Source organism: Peromyscus leucopus, chromosome 9 (genome assembly GCF_004664715.2).
Source record: "Peromyscus leucopus breed LL Stock chromosome 9, UCI_PerLeu_2.1, whole genome shotgun sequence".
Taxonomy (NCBI): domain Eukaryota; kingdom Metazoa; phylum Chordata; class Mammalia; order Rodentia; family Cricetidae; genus Peromyscus; species Peromyscus leucopus.
In genome coordinates, this window is record NC_051070.1 from 81,345,358 (window position 1) to 81,368,666 (window position 23,309).

A 23,309-nucleotide genomic window follows, 5' to 3' on the forward strand; every position below is an offset into this window, starting at 1 on the left:
AAAACTTAATTTCTTTTCATGTGTGGACCTCTCCTTCTACTCCATTTCCCCCGCCCCCCATCTGTTCTTGATCTTGGGGTTCCCCTAGTGGCACACTTGTTACTGCTCAGTGTGTTCTTCTACGTTATTTCCTCCAAAGCAGCAGCAGCAGTTTGGTTCTGTCTGCCTGCCCCTCTTTTCGCAGTTTGCAGCTACTGACATTCAGCGTGTGGAGCCACCCATTAACTCACGGGAGGAGACTGCACAAGCTATTACATTTTCTCCTTGTGTACCACTTGGTCACCTAGTGGTACAGCTCACAGAAGAAAGGCATGCATTTACCAGTTTCAAGACAATGGCCTGGTTCTTCTCATTGTTCAGATTAGTTTTCAGTATCATTATTACTTCTGAATTTGACATGTCTCAGTCTATATATAATAATCATCTTTATTAACATATTTATTGCCAAGAAGGCTTTTCAAGGTAACTCCTGAGTTCTAATATGATCCTAATAATTTTTACTTCATTACTTCCCAGAATGACAAGAACAATTTTTTTTTTGAGCCATAGGTCAACTTCCTTGATCTCTCTTCTACCTCACTTTTTTTGAGACAGGGACTCGCTGAATCTTGAGCTCACCTGTTTGGCTAGGCTGCCTGGCCAGTGAGCTCCAGGCCTCTACCCCTCTCTCCTTGCAACTCACTTCCCCCAGCCCTGAGGTCATAGTGTGGACTACTGCACTGAGCTTTCATGGAGATGCTAGACAAGTAAGCTCAGGTCCTCATGCCTAGTACACTAGGCACTGTAAGCAAAGGGCCATCTCCCCAGCCCAGAACACTCATCCACACAAAGATTCTACCTAGTTCCTAGATCCACCTGCATTATATTTTCTCACAATTTTAGCAACACTATTTTTGGTTACTTCAACAGCATAACTATACTGATATTTGTTTCAATATGGACAAGTGGCTATATAAATAAAGCAATTTTTAAAATACACTCAATTACTTTTATACACTTTAAAAACAGTAAAACACTTTGTTGAAGAAAGGTTCTTCTAATGTTAATTCAAAGCAAGATTCAAATAATTATAAAAATAAGTTTTTATATTGTTAAATTACAGTGTAGTATGATATTACCATAAAACTATGTTAAACACAAATTTAGTATGTCAATATGATCCCTAACTGTATTTCTCTAACACAATTCTAAGCAAATAAAGAAAAACTTTTCTCCCAAAACAAGTATTTTTTCTTTTAAAAGCAGCAAGCAAGAAAACCTTCTGGCTATCTGAAGATATCTGCGTTATTCAGAACTGTCCTGAAGGGGTAAGCATCCTTTTATAGGAAAATGTTTTTGCTTTTATTTATTATTTTTTATATAAAACTGACTGCTTCTCTTATAAGCTGGAAAATACATTTAAGGGTAACAGTTACCTTGGAAACAAAACTAGGCAGAGCACTAATTTCAACCAATATGAACAAAGTCTTGCTGGTAGCAGCGAATGCCTTTGATCCCGTATTTCTGAGTTTGAGGCCAGCCTGGTCTACGGAACAAGTTCCAGGACAACCAGGGCTACGCAGAGAAATCCTGCCTTAAAAAAAAAAGAACAAAGCCTTGTATGATCTTGTTCTAACAGTGGGAAAACTGCTTCAGAAATAAATGCTTTAACTGGGCCAGTGAAAGAGAGTTGGAAGCGTTTCCCACTGCAGAGCCTTGTGGGTACCCCTCACACCTAGTACTTCGGGGACGAGAAATGAAGCCTATTCTGACACCCCCACCCCATGGCAAGGACTGCATCATTACCCTCTCTCTCATCAGCATCACCTAGGCCATCCCTGGCAAACTCCAGGTAAGGCATGTCTGTAGAAGGAGGGACAAAGATGTACATGTGAAAAGACAAAGACAGGCACAAAGCTCAGATCAAGAACTAACTTCGTCAGAAGCTAGCTGGGTGTACCTGCGAGGTGCTACCAGCGAGCCAAAGGAGGGCCAGGCATTCTATTATTCCCTTGACAGATCTTCACTGTATGTCCACTGTGTGACGAGCACTGTGCTTAGGGCTGGGTATTCAACCTTGAACAAATCCCTGTCCTCAGAACGCCATTGCCAAGGCTCCCCTCAACTGCCCCTGACCGGGCTGTTGCTCACTTGTTATCCGAATGCAATTTGTCCAGTCTTGGGTTCCAACGTGACTCACTGCAAATGCCTACTGCTTAGCAATCTGAACAAAGATCTGACAACAAAACCCACCTGCATGCCAAAACCTGAAAAATTCTGAGCTCTGTAAAGCAAAAAGTAGCTTTCAGAAAAAATGAGACTGCAGACCGTATGTTTCATATTTACAATGTTTTCATTGAAGCAATGAATACAAACTATTCTATACAAACTATTTATTTGCTCTTATTTATGACAAACTTAGTTTCTTTGAAAAAAGATGCATAAATAAATCATTGGCTGCACAGCCTCATGCAATGCATTTCAATGCATTCAGTAACAGTCAACTGCTGAATAAATCACCACAAACTCAATTTTCAGCCTTGATGTTATCTTTATCATACTAAAATACATCACACACCACCTCCACGTACTAAAACATTAGTGGCAAAGGCTTTTAGTGAAACATATTACAATGAGAAAATAAGGAAAAACAGTCATTTTCTTTATTATATTACACACCAGCAGCTATTAAAATGTCGTCATTACACCTGATTACACAGATCAGAACAAGTCTTCCAGGGACCTGAAACCCAATGACAGCAGAGGGCCTACGATTTCCCAAGTGTCACGGGAGATGTCCCTATCTCAGAGCCGGAAGGACCAGAGCACCTCTGGACAAGGACATCTTATTTTTCTTTAATGATTGCCCTGACGGCACTGGCCAGGGAGGGCAGCTGCAGGGAAAAGGATCGGCAAGCGCTTGCTTGACAGTGTCTGAGGACTAACACCGGAGTTTCCTTCCAAAATAAATGCGACAAGAAATGTACTGTCTGGTAAGAGGAAAGGGAGGGGAAGATAAGAGCCCCTCCAACCGACTGAGTGTACGTGTGACTTCGGTCACCCCTCTCTCCTTTCTGCCCAAGCCCGGCAGTGGAGATGACAATCCTTTCTCTCTCTAAAGAGAGCCTGAGTTCCCACAGAAGGCCCAGACCTCAGAGGACAGGCTGGTCAGCGTCCCCGGGAAGAGATGTGCCCCTAAGAATCACACGAGAGAAGAGAGTGAGCTGATCAAGTTCTTCTTGCAGTCATTCGGGAATCATTTGTGGCAGATAATAAAGGGCCAGTGAGTGCCAGGCTCTTCTGGAAAGCTTTCTTTTGGTGAGAGACAATTTTAAAACCCAACACATATACATAACATCTATGGAACTTTCAAAAGACTTTCTACCTGCTCAGCTGAAAGCCTTTTTTTTTGTCTTTTAAAAATGGTTAGTGCCACTTTAAAAACGTAACTATTAAAACAAAACTGCCCTAAGTAGCACATGTGAAGCCCACAGGACCATCATTCACTCAGTTCACTAACACTGCACAGAGGATGTTTTCAGCCATGTAACAACATCCTTAGAGTCGGCCATTCTCCCTTCTAAACACACCCTGAAATATTTGGCCTCCCAGGCTCAGACGGCTGGGGTGACATCCCTTCTTGGAAGTCTACCCACGAGAGAATATGTCCCAAGTAGGAGCTTTAAGACCACGACCCATCATGCACTATGCCAAATCTACCTGGCTCTCAGGGCAAAGAGAAAAGGCTGCCAGGACAAGATGACAAGTATTGGAATTCTGGTCACCTCAACTATTTCTTACCGTGGGGACCCATTCTTGAGTCACTGATGAAAAAGTGACTAAATCACCCACATATGCAAGATGCCCAGAAGCCCTCACGGGAGAAGTGTGGTGTCTCAGCACAGCCTAGCATGGCTAGGAACAGTTTCTGACAACGTGTGCAAATTTGTCCTTTGAGACCGGTGAATGGCTCCGCACAGCCCTGTTACAACAGACACACGAAGCTGCTCCGCCTCCTCCTCTTCTTAATTTTTTTTTTTTTAAATTCAGAATGCTTTTTTTTTTTTTTAAAGATTTATATATTTATTATGTATACAGCATGTATGACTGCAGGCCAGAAGAGGGCACCAGATCTCATTACAGATGGTTGTGAGCCACCATGTGGTTGCTGGGAATTGAACTCAGGACCTCTGGAAGAGCAGTCAGTGCTCTTAACCTCTGAGCCATCTCTCCAGCCCCTCTTCTTAAATTTTTATTTACTTTTTTTTTGTTTGTTTGTTTGAGACAGGGTTTCTCTGTGTAGCTTTGCACCTTTCTTGGAGCTCACTTGGTAGCCCAGGCTGGCCTCGAACTCACAGAGATCCGCCTGCCTCTGCCTCCCGAGTGCTGGGATTAAAAAAGGCGTGCACCACCAACGCCCGGCGTATTTACTTTTATGTTATGTGCACTGGTGTTTTGTCTGCAGGTCAGATCTTTGAGTTACAGTTGTTAGCTGCCATGTGAGTGCTGGGATTTGAACCTGGTTCCTTTGAGCCATCTTTCCAGCCCCTAATTTTTTTTTTTAAGATTTTTTTAAAAAAAGACTTATTTATTTATTATGTATACAATGTTCTGTCTGCATGTATGTCTGCAGGCACCAGATCTCATTACAGACGGTTGTGAGCCATCATGTGGTTCCTGGGAATTGAACCCAGGTCCTCTGGAAGAGCAGCTAGTGCTCTTAACCTCTGAGCCATCTCTCCAGCCCCAAACCCTACTTCTTACAAGAGACAAGCCAACATTAAACTTTATTTGAAAAATAAAATCAGTTTTTTGAAGATTGAAATCAGGGTTGGGGATTTAGCTCAGTGGTAGAGCGCTTGCCTAGCAAGCACAAGGCCCTGGGTTCGGTCCTCAGCTGGGGGGCGGGGGGAAGAGAAGATTGAAATCATTTGAGATTTCTGACTAAAAGCATTTTTAAGTTCTACATTAATTGTGGAGGCTCTTTAGAAAAACAGCAGCCTACTCTTTTTGCTTGTTTGAGAGGGTCTCAGTGTGCAGCCTAGCTTTCCTGGAACTTTATGTATGGACCAGGCTGGCCTCGAACTCTCAACGACCTTCTTGCCTCTGTCTTTTGAGTACTGGGATTAAAGACATGTGCCACCAGGCCTGGCAAGCAGCCTGGTTTGTTTGTTTGTTTTTTGTTCCCTTAATTTTTATTTTATGTGTATGGGTGTTTTGCTCCCATGTATGCCTGTTCACTATGTGCCTGATGCCCAAGGAGGCTAAAAGAGGGTACTGCATGTCCTGGAATTAGAGTTATAGAAACTTGTGAGAGACATGTGGGTGCTGGGAACTGTACCTGGGTCCTCTGGAAGAACAGCCTGTGCTCATAACCACCGACCCATCTCTGCCACCCTGAAGCAGCCATTTTTAAAGGAATATATATATATATATGTGTGTGTGTGTGTGTAAAATGTGTGTGTATGATGTATATATAATTTTTTTCCTATAAAAATATTTTTGGTCTTTAGAGACAGGGTTTCTCTGTGTAACTAGCCTTGGTTGTCCTGGAACTCACTTTGTAGCCCAGGCTGGCCTTAAACTCACAGAGATCCACCTGCCTCTACCTCCTAAGTGCTGGGACTAAAGGCGTGCGCCACCACTGCTGGAGGAGCCCTCGTAAGAAGCAGGTGGATCTCTGTGAGTTCGAGGCCAGCCAGGGTGTATAGAGAGAGTTCCAGGACAGACACCAAAACTACAGAGAGATTCTGTCGTGAAAGACACCCCCTTAAGATAACTTTGTCGCCCTCATCATTGTGTGGATGTATACGTCGGCCGACGTAGGTACTGGAGTCAGAAGGTAGCTGTCAGCAATCAGTTCCCCTCTTACCCTTTGGGTTCCTGGGACCAGACTTAGGTCATCCAGGCCACCCAGCAAGCACTTTTACCTGCTGAGCGAGCTGTATTGTCAACCCTAGAATCTACAGTTCTAGCTAGTAGGTTTTCAGTGTTTTAGCTAAGAAAGTATAATTAATTTCACTGAATGTCTTTTATGATTTTGTAATAACAACTGCATTTGGATATTATTTTTGTTTTCAATCATTTTTATCAGCATTGCCTAACACGTATGTACATGTATGTGTACACACACACACACACACACACACACACACACACACACACACACACGAGTCCCAGTGTCCCAGTCTTACAGTTTAAAAATGAAAACCATGGGGTCTGGAGAGATGGCTCAGAGGTTAAGAGCATCTGGAAGCTCTTCCAGAGGTCCTGAGTTCAATTCCCGGCAACCACATGGTGGCTCCCAACCATCTGTAATGAGATCTGGCGCCCTCTTCTGGCATGCAGACACACATGCAGACAGAACACTGTACATAACAAATAAATTAAATCTTAAAAAAAAAAAAATTGAAAACTACACGCACGTTGCTCCCAGCTCTGGAAGGCCAAGCTTTCTGAGCCAGTTCTCCCTGTTCTGTTTTTTTGAGACAGGGTCTCATTTTGTAGTCCAAGCTGGCCTAGAACCCATGGCAATTGTCCTGCCTCAGTTTGGAATAACATGCTAGCCACCATTCTAGAGTAAATCCACTTGTTTTAGAATTTTACTTTGTGTTCTCTCTCTCTCTCTCTCTCTCTCTCTCTCTCTCTCTCTCTCTGTGTGTGTGTGTGTGTGTGTGTGTGTGTGTGTGTGTGTGTGTGTGTACACGTGCACGTGCAAGGCAGAGAAGGAGAGGGGAGGAGCACACCTCTTTGGACTCAGGTCTCTCCGTCCGCCGTGGATTCCATCCGGGCGACCAGACTCAGGCTGTCAGTCTTGCACATTACATACTTTTACCCACTAAGCCCCACGCCAGCCCCGAACTCATTTCTTTTCATTCTGTCTAAGCCACAGTCCTCCGATTACACCTCTTACCCTTTCCCTTTGGGCCACTGAAGGTCTATGACACGTTTCTTGACATCTCTGTGCTCCCCAAGCCACTCTGCTCACAGTCTCCTGTGGGCTCTGACCGCACACTACACAACATGCTGCATGAACAGCCACCGCTGGCTGGCAAGTCCACAGGGCACCGGCCAGAGCGTCCTCACCTCAGTCGCTGGTACTCGGGTACGCAGTGGAGCGCACACCAGTATCCCAATCATTAAGGCTTGAGACAGGTGAAGGCCGGGAGCCAAGCATGGCCCAGGCCTTTAAGAACGATAACTTTACCTCCAGGGGCCCAAGTTCAGTTGTCAAGACCCATGTAGAGTAGCTCACAACCTCCTGTAACACCAGCTCCAGGGGACCTCAAGTCTCTGACCTCTGAGGGAACCCATATTTACAAGCACACACACATACATGCAATCAAAATAAAATACATCTTAAGGTCCCTGGCCTCCATGTTCACTAGGTATGTGATGTTTATGCACCTATATGCACACACACACTCGTGTGCGAACACATAGCAAAAAACTAGACATAACCTATATACACATAGGGATAGATGACTAAACCACATACATACACACAATGTACATCAAGAGAATTTTTATATCAAGTAATCAATTTAAAGACTAATACATGAAAAAGAACAAAATTCAAAAGGCTATAGTGTGCTATGTTTCATGTTAAAAAAAATAATAAAAAAATGAGAAAACATACACCTATGTGCTTGTCTGTACAGACAGGCCAGGAGGGACAAACTGGTAACCTACAGGGAAGGAAAGGGTCAGGCAATGGGGGGGAGGTCAAGGGAGCTGAGGGGCGTCACTCTTAATACAACGCTCATATGCTGTTAACTTAAAAACAAAACCAAAAAACCACCATGTACGGAGAAAAACAAACCCTCTAACGGGAAACCAACAGACAGAAGCCTAACCATTTCTTTGTGTGTGCACACGGGCTGGAGGCTGGTGCTGAGTGTCTCCCTCTACCAAGCTCTACCTTTTAAACATTTTATTATTTATTATTTTTATGTGCATATCTGTGTGCCATGGAAGTACCTGGTGCCCACAGAAGCCAGAAGAGGGCAGCAGATCCCCACGGAACTGGAATCACAAACAGTTGTGAGGCACCATGGGGGGACCTAGGAACTGAACTTAGGTCTTTCTTCTGTAAGGGCAGCCAATGCTCTTAACTGCCCAGCCATCTCTCCAGTCCTGGGAAATTTTTTAAGATAAGAATCATAAATAGAGATGGGCACGGTGGTACACACCTGTCATCCTTGCACTCAGAAGGTGGGGAAGGAGGGTCAGAAGTCAAAGGTCAGCCAAGGTTATGTGAGGCCCTGCCTCCAAACATCAAATTAAAAAAAAAATTCTTGTAAGTGAAACCAAGAAACAGGTATTTAGGAACTCTCAAGGCGTTTTCCTACCAGACACTAATTACACGGTGGTGCGGCAGGTACCACCCGGACTTCGTGACAGGGAAGTAATTTTCATGCACTGGGGACCCACCTTAGTGTCCTGGTACTTCTCCCCTAAAGCTTACCACCCACATCCAATAATGAAACATCAGAGAACCCCCAATAGAAAGACAGGCGCTATACAGAATGTGTCTTGTGTACTTCACAGTATCCAAGGACCTCACTTTAAAACAGACACGCAGATACCACTCCAGATCTCGGGAAATTCAGGAGACTAAATGCGGTAAGAGATAAGGACCATATGGAACATGGGAACTGACACTGGGGGTATTCCCTGCTAGAAAGGACAGAGGAAAAGCCAGCAAGACGACAGCGCAGAGCCAACAGGAATCTCTTGACTTTGATAGTCTGTGGGGGCATGGAGAGGAACGTCTTTGAAGGACTAACACACGCGTGCGCGGTTCCCCTCACCACAGTCCAGGAAACACATGTGGGAGAAACACTGAGAATACAAGAGCAGACACAGGAGCACCAAAGCCCAGGGGATCCAGGTACAGAACATATGGAAAGTCTAGGTACAATTTCCTAACTTTTCTCTCAAGGCTGACATTTCTTTCAAAATACCGAGGGAAACAATATGAGGAAGGCATTGCTGGGCGGTTGGAACAGCAGGAGCAGGCCAGGGCTCAGGAAGGAACATTCTAGCACCCCAGTGCCTAGCTGTTCCCCGTGGGAGAGCAGCTATTTTCCTTGTCCGTGGGCGGCCAAGAGTGCCAGAAGTTTTGTAGGAAGTGGGCTTCTCTGAAGTCTTGACATGTCTGGTGAGGGTGGAGAGTTGTCTGTGTGTGTGTGTAGGAGGGCTTTAAAGTTTTTTTTGACTCAAGGGGAAGAAATCTCAGAATCCAGGAGAAAAGGATGTGGAATCAACTTCAGCCTGTGTCTATCACTCTCCCCTGCAAGAAGTGAGATGTGAGGCTGTCCTGAAGCCCATGAGTTAGTTTATGAGTAGGCTGGGCATAGGACCTTTTAGTCACTCTGGCCAAGTTGTACAAATAGCTTCTGGGAAACCTCACCTTAAAAAACCCCAGGTAGACTGAACTAGGCCCTCTGAATGTGGGTGACAGTTGTGTGGCTTGATGTGTTTGTGGGGCCCCTGGCAGTGGGACCAGGACTTATCCCGGGCACAGGAACTGGCTTTTTAGAGCCCATTCCCTATGGTGGGACACTTTGTTCATTCTTGACACAGGGAAGGTCTTGGTCCTGTCCCAACTTGGTATGCCAGTCTGTGTTGACTCCCTAAAGGAGGCCTTACCCCCCGCACAAGGAGTGGATGGGGAGGGGGGAGGGGGAGCGGGGACAGGAGGAGGGGGAACTGTGGTTGGTATGTAAAATGAAAAAAATTTTAAATAAAAAAAAAAAAATCCCAGGTAGGCTTCCCCAGAAGAAAGAGACAACTTCTTCTAAGAGCAGTATTTGCTCCTGTGAACAGCTTTCCTTACTGCACTGAACACCACCACCAAAGCCTTGTGCCTTCAGTTCTTCACACACACACACACACACACACACACCCACCCACCCTATACTGGACTATATCCACAGCCCAAGGGCAGGTGGGCAGCCATAACCTCCTCTCTGCCTGTATGCTGGCTAAATTAGCAATCATTATTGACAAGGATGTCCCTACTTTATAGTTTTTCTGACTTAATGAAAATGCAACCTTGAACCAAAGATCCCAGGCTCATACAATGGAACCCAACCATCAAGAGTTCCTTTTAACTAAACAGAACGTATTTTAGAAACCTTCCAACCTCTGTTTATCTTTCTTATCCAGAACACGGAATTATTAGGCAAAATTGATGAGGTCATGTGCTCCGTCCCCTCCCTCCTTCCGTAAAAGACTGGATCTAAATAGTTCTGGAAAGATATTTATCTACGGTTATTTTAAGTGACTCCCAAGGAGATGCTATTAATTTTTTCAACAGCATACTCTGTCTTCTTTAAAATGGTCAGCCAAGGGATTCTTCTGGTTTGAAATTGAATTTTTATTGGGCTTACTTACACCATTTCCCATTTTCTTTTGAGTACTGTGAAACTCTGAGAGAACATCACCAGTGCCCTTTGAACCACTTCCCAGGCCCACCCCTTTCGGTGCCGATAGGGATGGATTCTAGGGCCTATGCTTATTAAGCACAAGCTCTACCACTGAGCCACATTCCCAGTCTTCCCTCCCAAGAGCACTGAAATCTCTCCTCACTCCAGTGGAGAAACAATGCCCATCATTCTACAATACTGTCAGGACTACTGGGTCTACTCACATCCAGTGGGGAGAATTCACCACATCACCCGAAACATCCCAGAGAAGGTCCTATTGTGTTCTGTATTTCACGTGTGAAATTACAGTGTGGCGACTGGGGGACAGCAGTTCACACTACTAATATCAGCACTCGGGAGGCGGAGGCAGGCATCTCTGGGAGTTCAAGGTCAGCCTGGGAGGCATAGTGAATTCCAGGCCAGCCAGAACTATAACATGTCTCAAAGGAAAGAAAGTTCAAGTCACCTTGTTTTTCATGTCTTGCACTGAACTTTTAAATGATTTAAAATAAAGATTTAGCACTTAAAGGGAATGTCTGTTACCTGGATTGTTCATTTGCATAGAAGGCAGCGAGGCCAGATTATGCTGTATCGTGCTCACCACATGATGACTGTATTTAGAGCTTGACTTTTTACCTGTGGTACCAGTTCCTTAGAATTTAAGTATCACTTTAGAGATCTTCCTATCACTTTGGGGTTTCCCTTCCTATCAACAAAACCACATCTACTACAGACTGCTATGGGAACTAAGCCAGGAGGTCATGGTAACTTGGAGGCATGGCACTGATGACAACCACAGAAGGTGGAGCAAAGCTCAAGTATGCTTGTCTAGTGTATGGCTGAGAAGGTCTGAGACAGACCTCAAGAAGACGACATCAAAGAGAAGAGGTTCTCAAAAAAGAAAGGTTCTTGAGTTCTTACCAAATGAGCATGGTTTTGAATAGGTGGAGTAAGAAAGAGGAAGCGGCCATGACAGGAAAGGGGGATGCACAGAGAAAGGATGGAGAGATGGTGGCATGCTCAAGGTGTCCAAGGAGAAGCTTAGAAGGCAGCCTGGAACTGGATGCTGGAGCGTCCCTTCATGCTACAGGCCCTGCCCATCTGCGACGCGTCCCAAAGAGTAGAACTGTAAATGAGCACTCCTGGACGGCGACGATCAAACACTCCAGCTCAAGACAGGCAGCTACAAGAACTGTAGCGGGCCGCCACTGCCTTCAGCTGTGTGCCCACTGGTCTACCACCAGGCGCTGAAGGCACACGGATGGCCCTGGTCAGATCCAGAGGGACACAAAAAGATGACATGAACATACAAGCAGCAGGCAAGGGGATGACGAGGGAGAGAGAGAGATGGTGGAAGAAGGAGCAATCAGAGTGCATTATATATATGCATGAAAGCGTCAAAGTTTGATTAAAAAAAAGAAAAAGAAGTTAATTATAGCTAGAACTCTGTAGGGTAAAAATAGTGAGCCAGTAAGGCAGCATTCCTTGGCATAATTAGTCTACTGGATAACTAGGCCAGAAGAACAGTAAGACTAGGAAAATAAATTGAGTGGAAACGTTATCTGAAAGTATAAAAATAATCAACCCCAAATATTTCTTTTTCAAAAATTTTATCTTTCTGTGCCAGTAAATTATACAAATCAGTCCAAAATTATTAGGTTATTTTATCTACAGACTTCAACATTTCAGTATCTAATGATACAGATTTAGAGTCAACATACTTTCTTATGGACCCTTGTAGCATATTTACATTGAGGGTCTTGTATTTCCTGTATATATACTCAAAGTTTCTTTATCCAGCTACCAAGGAGAGGAACTACAATCTCTGCATCAACACGCACAGGGCTCTAAGTGACAGAGTCTCATACAGCTGGAGGCCACCATCATCATAGGACACCCGACTCGAATGTTACTATCTCTAGATAATTGGAATCAACTCTCCAAATGTAGCCTCAGCCTTCCTTACATTTATTTCATCCAATATCATATAAGCAAGACAGAAAAAAAAAATGACCCATTAAAAAATAACATAACCAGTGCAATATTGTGAGCATCCAAAGAGGCTCAGCAGATACAAGTACACGGAAAACAAGCCTTTCTTGAGGAACTTTTTGATACAAACACTAATAACTTTTGTAACAGCAAAGGGAAAGGAACAGCGTCGGAGCTTTCCTTCAGGTGAGGAGGCTGGTTCTCTAATGGAGATACCCCTGGTCTCCTTTGCTCCATACTGGTTATTTGACAAAATTTTAGAAAGCTAAAGGCCCTTGTAACTAATGATCCCTCATGCTTAGATCACAAATGATTACCTATTTGGTGGCGCTGAGCACAGGCATCACAGAATGGAACACAAGTCTACCAGTTCATTTCAGGCAATGGCTTTCTGAGCCAGTGGCACTGTGGTGAGAGCTAGTCTTAGTTCCTTCCCTAGGGTGTAACAACTGGGTGGCAGGGAGGCAGGGAAAGTTTCACTTGAGGAAGATGTTATAACTCATGTAAATACAAATACAAGACCCATTATCCATTGACAAACAACAACAACAACAACACAGCAGTTTAAATAAAGCTTTATGCGCTACTGTTTCCTGTAACAGTCATCAGCTATTTTGAAAATAAATAACGTACTCCACTTACTGAAATCAATGAGAAAGCGTCCAAACCCTTGCCTTTGGTGCTGGGGCATGATCATTATGCAGGAGACATTATACTTCTGCTGGCAAAGCTTTTCCTGAGAGAAAGAGAAACAGATCAAGTATGTCAAAGCTCTGCTGCAGTGGGCAATTCCCTGCACCTGCCACTGTCCTTGTCAAACTGTCCACTGAGGTGAAACAGTGGCCTAGGTCAGGACCAACCAGGGTAATCCTACTGTGCTCATCCAACTACCAACGGACAACACACCGTCCACGCTGGCCGTGCTTCTCCAGCGTGTCTTTAGTCTACAGAGTCAGGACCATAAAATACAAATAACCAATCTAGGACATGTGAACGGAGTGAGACAACAGCGGCAGTCCGGGATGACTGCTCTCCTCGCTCACCCAGCTTGGGAGATGGAGAAAATAGCGCGCAGTCGCCCAGCGGAGTAGGCTAGGATTTGGCGGGCAGCCCCGCTAAATGATAACCTACACCTCTGCAGCGGCAATCTGTCTTCTGCCTCGGAGCAAATGCCCCAGTGAAACGGAAAGAGTAGACGTGTGAGTAGATGTGCGCAAATGCAAGTCTCCTGTGAATAGAAGGCAAAGTAAAAACCTAGAGAAATAATTAATCTGCATCTCAAACCAGGAAAATCAAACAACAAAGACAACCAGAAACCCCAAAGCCTCTGAACAACAGTGAGACCAAAACACTACCAACAATCTAAAGCCAGGAGGAAGGCTAGGGAAAGAGACAGCGCTAGGAATGAAAGAATTCGGCATTTTCACGGACTTTAGCATCAGGGTAGCAATATTTTATTCACAGTACACAGACGCCACAAAAACCTACACAGAGAAGATCTGGAAAAGGCTTCTAAGGCTGTGAGTGCTCTGGCCAAATATAAACCATAAATGAGGCTGACCACAAATAGAACCACATCAGAGAATTACTTTAGAAACCCCAGATCTTTAACAAACTGGCTTCAAAGACCACAGGAAACGACTGTGGAAAAAAAGTCTAAAGGGCAGAATTAAAGATTTCGTTGTGAAAGAAGATGAACCCCCAACTTTTGTGTATTTGTAGCTGTCTGTGGCATCTCTAAAATAGGAAGAGGAAGTAACAATGTCTGTGCGTTTTCTCTAGAAGATGAATTGCCCATCACTGAATGTGTATGCCAATGGCAAAGGCTCAAATAATTAATTTTACTGTGCAAAGTAAGATAAATGGGTCTCTATCTAAAAAGAGATGTACTCTGGGCAAAGAGGATTTATATCCTAATGCCATTCTTTTTTCTGGCCAGAACTGTTCCCACCTCGGATGGCTTATTGAAATGTAATCCAATGGCCATCCTCTCGCCCTTTCTTATAGATGTTCCTGGGCTGGGAAGAGCGCCCAGCAGATAAAATGCCTGCTGTACCCGCGTGGGCCTTCCACAAGCATGGGCCTTAGACCAAATCAAAATAATAAGAAAGATGGGCGTGGTGGCGAAGCCTTTAATTCCTAGCATTTAGAAGGCAGAGACAGGTGGATCTCTGTGAGCTCCTGGGCTACAAAGAGAAACCTGTTTTGAGATAGGGTTTCAAAACAAACAAACAAACCAACAAATAAAAACAAAAACAAAGAAAAGAAAGAAAAAGTCAGAAATAATCCTCATAATCCCAGGGAGGAGAAACAGGAAGGAAGATCTCTGGAGCTTGTTGACCAGCACACTCACCTAATTAGTAGTCCCAGATCAATGAACACACAGGAGTGCGCGCATGCACACGCGCGCGCGCGCGCGCGCGCGCGCGCACACACACACACACACACACACACACAAATATATGTGATTGCTAATAAACTCTAGTCTGGACACTACAAGTGTGCCTCCTTTGCTCCAGTCTGAAAGTCAGATGCATTAATATTTGCAGAAACCTGCCAAGGTCATCTTGGATACTCTGTGGCTGTTCTTGAATGGTTTTGATGACAACCTCTGAAATTCTGTTTAGTATATACCCTACAGGGCCAAAGGTTTCCACACTGCAATTCATATGTTAGAATATAGTTTAATTTGCACTTCCAGTACAATGTGGTTACTTTTTAGATAGTTTTTTATTTTTCTGTCAAAAGTATTTGTACTTCATAATTGTATGAAATGACCACATTGGTTCCATAGGAGAGAGGAAAAGTTGAGATTGTTCTGGTAAAATATCTGGGCATCCAGGAGGAAGTCAGGCAGGGGACCAAGACTCTAAGAGTCCCTACCAATTGTTCACGTTCCTGTCCAGGGGCCAAAGCAGGGTCACAATGAGGATAATTAAAAGAATGACAACTACAACCAAGGCATCATTAAACCCCATGTTTGAATTTACACACATGTAAAGAAACTACTCTCTAATTGGAAGGTAGTATGAGAACTACTATTAAAAGTACTTTTTGGAGAAAAATATCATCACAAGCCTCTGAAAAACATTGTCTTTTTTTTTTTTTTTTAAATTATGTGGCTTTGCTATTGTAGCATTCTCAGTTAACTCTGGCCCACTTTGGCTATAGAAGAAGGTGCAGAGCTTTAAGCAGTGTGTATACAGGAACACTGAGGCAGCATCTCATGAGCACTGGTCCTTGCTCCTGTTCAGTCGTGGGGTTATTTCACAGATTTAAAGTAGCCAGGCTGCAGAGTTCATTCATATATACTGCACATCCCTCTCATTTCTTTCTTCATTTGGGGGTTGTGGTGGTGGTAGATGGACATGGAGGGCTAGAGAGTAGGAACGGAGTCCCACAAACTTGTGATCCTCCTGCCTCAGTCTTCTGAGTGTAAGATGAGAAGCATGTACCACCACATGAGGCAGATGTTTCTTCTTATCACTTGTGAAAACATCACTTCTATGGAGTATTTCATGAACATTACAGAAAAGCAGATCCAATGAAAGTCAATCATCTGCTGGGCCTTCTCTGTTGATGTAACCATTTTCTTAGGTACACACCTAAAGAAAAGTTGAACACCTGGCAGACACTTTCAAAAGCAGTTCTTTTTTAATTCGTGTAAGTTATCAACTTCTGAGCAGAAAAATGTGAAGGAAGAGCGCAAATCAAGTGAAAAAAATAAGCCATTGGTCCTTAGCATGCAAGGTCTTTCTTCTCCAGGCTGACTGCTAAAGACAGGTAGGCTTCCTATGGCAAGGCTGCTTTAGTGGCCAGTGCTATTCGTATTTTTACACTATGTCGGTGTGTGTGTGTGTGTGTGTGTGTGTGCGTGCGTGCATGTGCGCATGTGGACAACTTCTGGGAGTCAGCTCTCTCCTACCACGTGGGGCCTGGCCTTTCCTCACTGAGCCACCTCAGAAGCCCCACAAGCATCAGCTCGAACACACCGGACACTGTTGACTACTGAGGGAAGGAAATTAGTCAGTCAAAGAGACTGCGGTCGTAAACGCTGTATCACAGAAACCCTCATGTTGACACCACTTAAAAGAAGGAACAAGCTTAACATGTGGAAATCGAGGCTGCTAGGCAGTCTACAAGATGGCAATGAGATGTCCGTCACGCGGACACGTCAGCACGGCACACGGTGCTGGTGCCCTCTACACCCTGCCTAGGCACCTTTTTTTGTTGTTTTCTTTTTGTCTTTTCAAACGAGCTCTAAACAAAAAGCTGAGGCTTTCAGAAACATGAGCCACTTACTCAAATTATCGTCATAAAAAGCCTTGTTCAGAGAACCCGGCTCCACTCAAACCCTTTGAGGAAGCAATGAAGGCCACGCTGGCTCGGGCTTTACCTTAGAGAAGTATCCAACCAGATGACAGCCTTTCTCGTCATTTTTTGTAAGGACATAAAAAAGGAACGGCTCGACATCATAATACAATGTTTTGTGGTCCAGGAAGAGCTTGGCTAACAAGCAAAGGTTTTGGCAATAAATTTTGCTCATATTCCCATCAACCTAGCAAAAGAAAAACAGACAACATTATTTAACATAAAAGTACCACTAGGATATAAACTTGTTTCTTCTGTATATAATTTTAAAAAGTATGTAATTTTATTTCTAAGTCCTAATCTGTAAGATTAAAATACTCCATCAAAGACAGCATTAAACAGAAAAGAGCTATTACTTGGAAAATCAGAATTCCACGTTTCTTCTTGTTAAGGTAAATTCAAGACGGCTAAAGTCTCCTTAAGCTTGTTCAAGAAACAGCAATGCTAGCAAAAAAGTCATTTCCATTTGCAATTTATTGGGTTAAAATTTGTCAGGCATGCCCTCTTATTTTTAAAGTGAAGCCAAATAAATCTGAATTGAAGAAACAAATAAAATTTTTACCATGTATGTTAAATTTCTCTTATTTTCAAATAAAAATAAAATAAATAAGCTGCATTATTCTGATCCTTCAAAAGTGTGGATTAACAGCAAAGGCCTCCATTTTGGTTTTATCCCAACTATCATTTTAAATATAATTGGGGAAGATAAAATCTCTGTGTTGGGAATACTTCCAGAGAGTGAGATGAATCTCAACCTACAGTAAGTACCATGATTACAGTCTACTTCTCTTCAAAATAAAAGCCTCAAGCTGTGACACTGACGGCTCCCGACAGGAGCTGGGCACAGATGCCAATTTCTTTGATCAAATGTAGAGACTTGCTAAAACAGGGAGCCAACCGGACCCTGCCTTCTTCTTGGGGAGATGGGCCTTTGCTAACCTGAGCTCTTTAACAATGAACTTGACCGTTCTCCAGCCTCCTGTGGACCATACAGGTTCTCACACTGCACAAATTATTTTTAGATTTCATATAACTATTTCCCTTGGATAGAACCTCAGTCCCACACATAGCAACATAATCAAATATAGGCAATGGGCATTGAGGATACAATTCTCTCTTTAATTAAAGGAAGTTTTGATGTATTTGGGAGTATGGTCCTTTTGGAAATGGTGCTGTATTATATATAAAAAAGATGGAGATGTGTATCTGTATATCAGAAACGGATATGAAATGCTCAAACAACTCTGATCAAATGAAAATAAATAAAAGGAACAGACACAGAAGAGACTCACAAATCCCCAGTACTCTGTGATTATTATTTACTTGTTTTTAAGTCACAGAAAATATTGAATAGTTTTTTTCTATAACTGATATATTCAGTTAAGATGCTAGAAGAGGGCTTTAGGACTTATTTCACACCCTTAAGTGTATAAATAAACTACAAACCCACTTTCATCTCTGTGCTGTCCAAACACAGGCCTAACAAGATGGATTATCTTGCCCCAAGAAGACTTGCTGATGTATTAGAGCTCCCACCACGGGCTTACTCAGGCTGACTTATTTAATAATTACTTAAGGCAAACAATGAGATTTGCAGTCTGGGGAAAAAAGGAACAGCATTTCAAGTTTCTTTTAGTTAGAAGGCATTCAAGGAATCAGGAAAGGAGGGAAGGGCCAAACTGACACTCCTCAAAGTGTCATGAGGCCAGGAGACCAGCTCTGTCCCTCCTCATTGGGGCTGGCAGAGCAGCACCCCAACATTAACACTACCAAGTAGGGTAACCTCTACTTGGCTTTCCCTCACATCAGGGAGCCTCACTAGGAACAATTTCTCCCACTTCTGCTCAGGGATGTGTGGCTATAATGGGAGGCATTTTGGTTGTCAGCAGTGGATGGAGTGGGGCACCACTGGCGACTGGAGGTTAGATGGCAGGATGTGACCACCTTCCAATGTATACTACAGTCCCTATACAACATATTATTCAGCTCGAATAAAATGGCAGCAGTGCTCAGGCTGAGAAGCCTATGCCTGGCCTTTAGTGATAACTAACACAGCAACCTCACAAAGAATTCCCTTGCCCTTCAAACTTGATGAAAAGAACAGGAAAGGGCTTAAAAAAAAAAATCATTGTTTTTCTCTGCTGAGTAGTACTCCATTGTGTATATGTACCACATTTTTTTTTATCCATTCTTCCGTTGATGGGCATCTAGGTTGTTTCCAGGTTCTGGCTATTACAAATAGTGCTGCTATGAACATAGTTGAGCATGTATCTTTATGGTATGAATCAGCATTCCTTGAAAGCATGAAATTTGCAGGCAAATGGATGGAACTAGAAAAAATCATCCTGAGTGAGGTAACCCAAACCCAGAAAGACAGTCATGGTATGTACTCACTCATAGGTGGATTCTAGATATAAAATAAAGAACAATCAGACCACAACCCATAGAACCATAGAGGCTATATATATAGCATGGAGGTCCCTAGGATGACTGTGGCTTATAATACATTTCAGTTTTACTCAATTATTGAAAAAAATAGCCAAATGAATGGAAACACATGAACTATGAACCAAAGATTGAGGGGCCCCCAGCTGGATCAGGCCCTCTGAATAGGTGAGACAGTTGATTGGCTTGATCAGTTTGGGAGGCAACTAGGCAGTGGGACCAAGTCCTGTGCTCATTGCATGAGTTGGCTGTTTGAAACCTGGAGCTTATGCAGGGACACTTGGCTCAGTCTGGGAGGAAGGGACTGGACCTGCCTGGACTGAGTCTACCAGGTTGATCGCAGTCCTCGGGGAAGGACTTGTCCTGGAGGAGGTGGGAATGGGGGGTAGGCTGGGGGTAAGGGGAGGGGGGAGAATAGGGGAACCCATGGCTGATATGCAGAACTGAATGGTATTGTAAAATAAAATACATATTAAAAAAAAAAATCATGTACCACAGCCAAAGTTTCCTGACCAGTCTTGAGAAAAAACAAAAAACTGTGACCCTAAACTTGTCTGAGAAGGCTCTTAGTTCACATGAGAAACTCTCCATCTTTGCTTTATAACCGATGGCTGCGAAGCCCAGCAGGCCAGAGGAAAAGCAACGGTAGAACAGCCGATACACTGCAGCCTGAGCGTTCTCAAAGGGGCCCCTACAGTAAGTACAGTGGTTTTCAGAGAGAGGCCGGCACGTCTGCTGTAGGAGGCAGGCTGGATCTGAGAACCTGGGATGCAGCATAGTCCTCTGGGACAGAGCAAGGCGACAGAAGTCTGTCACTAGAGGGAAGTGAACAGTCCCAAGAAAAGAAAGCTCACTGTGCTCAACATATAACTGACCCGGCTACACTGGATCCCGAGACTGACAAGAGAAGCCCGGTTAAACGCTGAAAAAGAAGACTGTCTGCTAAGTCAATTCTGAAAACACAAACTGTCTTCAAGAACCCTACAATGGCCGACATGTGACCACGAGGGATTCCTGGGAAGAGCAGAGTTCTCTGGGACTGGGTAGAATTCTCACATCTGCTGGGATCTCACCAAAAGGATTTATCCACCCTGGCAGAACAGGATGGAAACACAGGTGTCTGTGTACTAAGCAGGTACATACAGCCGCTCAATTCCCAGGAAGACTGAGTATCTGCCAAACACTGGCTAGAGCTGCTAAACAAAGCTCATTTCTCCTGCCAAAGAATGTGCAATTTACAAAGAGCCAAGAAGATCATAAATTCACTGGTGGATATATTTGTGTAGACCGGGATTGGGAAAAGACAAAAAAGTCAATGTGATGAAGCAGGAATTCTCCTTCGGTCTAAAAGGTGGCTTAATGTGGTTAAATATTCCAAAACATGGAGCTATTTTTAAAAAGTGTGAATTTCAATGCCAAAACTGAACACACACACTGCACTATCTATACACAAACCACCCAAGTACACATTTAATAATTAAGAATAGTAGAGTTTAAAAGGATGCTTTTGTTCACACATGCTTACCTCAAATACTGAAAGGTCTTTCCTTCGGTAAATTTCATTCGCTGGAGGATGAAACCATCCACACTTTTTTGAGTGTCTTAGCAAAATATTTTTACTCTTCATATATTTAAGACAGAATTCACACAGGTAAAGCTTTGGTAATCTGTTTAAAAATCAAAGAATCTATCAGAATGATCACACTGTTCAAGGCAGAAAAGCTAAACGTTCAGTTCTCTCTAAGACAACGTAGCCATAAAATCTTTTGAAACTACTTTACCAAAAAAAGGGAAAAGCAGCTAGGTGTGGTGTGTGGACACTGTTAACACCAGCAGCTGGAAGTCTCTATGAACCTGAGGCCAGCCTGGTCTACATTTTCAGTTCCAGGCCAGCCCAAGCTACATAGTGAGACCCTGTCTCTCAAAAAGGAGGGGGGGGGAGATGGGTGGGTGGGTGGGGGAGGGGAGAGGCCAGTTTTAAAGACATAAAGACCTTAAAATATTTTTAATAAAATTTATAATGTGCTCTGACTCTACTTTGTAATCAATTAGCTAATTATTTAGAATAGTCCTAAGGGTTCTCAGACCTGGAGCCACCACCCCTTTAAAAAAAAAAATTCGGAATGTCATCTTTCAGGATGACCAAAGATATTTTTTGAAGTTCAGATTTAAAGTCATATTTCCAATAGTGTTAATGCATAGTGCTGTACCTATAACAATCTTTTATTTATAGGTGAACTTACTATTTTTAAAATCATACCTATGAGACAGAGGTCCTAAAATATGGCTTCTATATCTGCTTCTGGATGAGAAAGCTGAAGTTTAGTGTGTGTGTGTGTGTATACATATGTATAATATAGTTTATCACATATAGTCAGTGTAGGGCTGACAGTCAAAAGTTTTTGTTTTTGTTTTCCACCAATTTCACTGCAGTTTTAAATTTTAAATTAGAAAGTGTTGTGGGTTTCATCTTTGTCTGCAGTACTATATTCTTTAATCTGTACTCAATGATGCAGAAATTACAAACCACACACTTTTTAAAAAAGATTTATTTATTTAATGTATACAGTGTTCTACCTGCATGTCATGCCTACACACCAGATCTCATTACAGATGGTTGTGAGCCACCATGTTGTTTCTGGGAATTGAACTCAGGACCTCTGGAGGAGCTGCCAGTGCTCTTAACCTCTGTCTGAGCCATCTTTCTAGCCCAGACCACGCATGCTCTAACCTTCTGAAACTAATGGTACTGTTTACATAGCAGTAAGAGAGGGATGATGTGCTTGCTCACATACAGACATACACGTCAGTGACCTGGCCATTAAATCTTTCCAGACAAGAGCCAATGAGAGCCTCTAAGTCAGGCTGCTTTCAGCTGTACGTACATATTATGCAGATATGTAAATGATGCACACACATTTATGTATATATGTGGTATTGAGTGACACTTGACAATATATAGGCATTAGGTAGACCAAGTCCTCACTCTGTAGACTCCCTGCTGACCTTTGTCATCTCTTCAGGAAATCTTAGCTGAGCTGGGCTTCCATTGAGAATTATGATTTTCTTTTTTTATTATTTTTTTTTCGAGACAGGGTTTCTCTGTGTAGCTTTGCGCCTTTCCTGGAACTCACTTGGTAGTCCAGGCTGGCCTCGAACTCACAGAGATCCGCCTGCCTCTGCCTCCCAAGTGATGGGATTAAAGGCATGCACCACCACTGCCTGGTGATTTTCTTTTTTTATTAAAAAAATTTTTGAGATGTAATTTCACTTGGTTGTCTAGGCTGGCAAGGGTGAAAAAAAAACCCCGAGATTCTACTAATGTCATATGCCTTGATGTGGGTAACAAAAGAAATGTTGGGGAATATGGTTGCCAAAATGTTCTCATAGTTAATCTCAGTTCAGGAAAAATGAGAAACTCTGATGGCATAATTTTCTCTTATTTTTTAATAAGTTGGTCAGAAATGGTTTTAAGTAATTTGGGGAAGGGTTCCTAAAGTTATCTGCCACCCACTACTTCCTCCTATTTTTTCTATTATGCTAAATTTCTGGGGGGAAAAAAAACCCTTGAAAATAAAAAAAAATTATCAGAAATAAAATTTACATCCTTAACTACCAGAAAGCAAGTGGGGAGGAAGTCTAGCAAGTACTATTGAATGGCTATTGTTTTTTCTGATTTGGTTTCATAAAAAAACAGCATTTGTCCTACTAAGCAAACAAACCCAGCACGGCCTAGGAATTCAAAGAGAAATGTATAAGCTGTGGTTGCTAACGCTGAAGGAACATGCACGAATGTACACAAACAAGCCAGCAAAAGTAAGCATGTGGCGGCAAACGCTTTGAACTGACTACCAAAATTAATGTTTGGTATATGTATATGTATATGTATTCATTCATTATTTCTGGAGACAAGTTTTCATGGCCATCAACTCAATATGCAAGGCCAAAGATGACCCTGACCTTCTGATCCTCCCGTCTCCACCTCTCAGGGGCTAGAGTTACAGGTGCACACCACGACCTGTTTACTGGGTCTAGGTGACAGAACCCGGGCCTCCTGCACACGAGGCAAGCACTCCCCTTCCCACTGAG

At 43.1% G+C, this 23,309-nt stretch overlaps 1 protein-coding gene across 6 annotated transcripts in view; it reads right to left on the reverse strand.

Moving 5' to 3' along the window:
• The window catches only part of Kat6b (lysine acetyltransferase 6B), a 182,774-nt gene that overhangs the window by 22,013 nt on the left and 137,452 nt on the right, over positions 1–23,309 (reverse strand). For all 6 annotated transcript variants that reach the window (XM_028879772.1, XM_028879769.2, XM_028879768.2 and 3 more), the window contains 3 exons: positions 20,746–20,887; positions 16,801–16,962; positions 13,047–13,140 (listed from right to left, as the gene is read on the reverse strand). In XM_028879772.1, the coding sequence (XP_028735605.1) occupies positions 13,047–13,140; positions 16,801–16,962; positions 20,746–20,887 (398 nt within the window). The remainder of the gene's footprint in view (positions 1–13,046; positions 13,141–16,800; positions 16,963–20,745; positions 20,888–23,309) is intronic.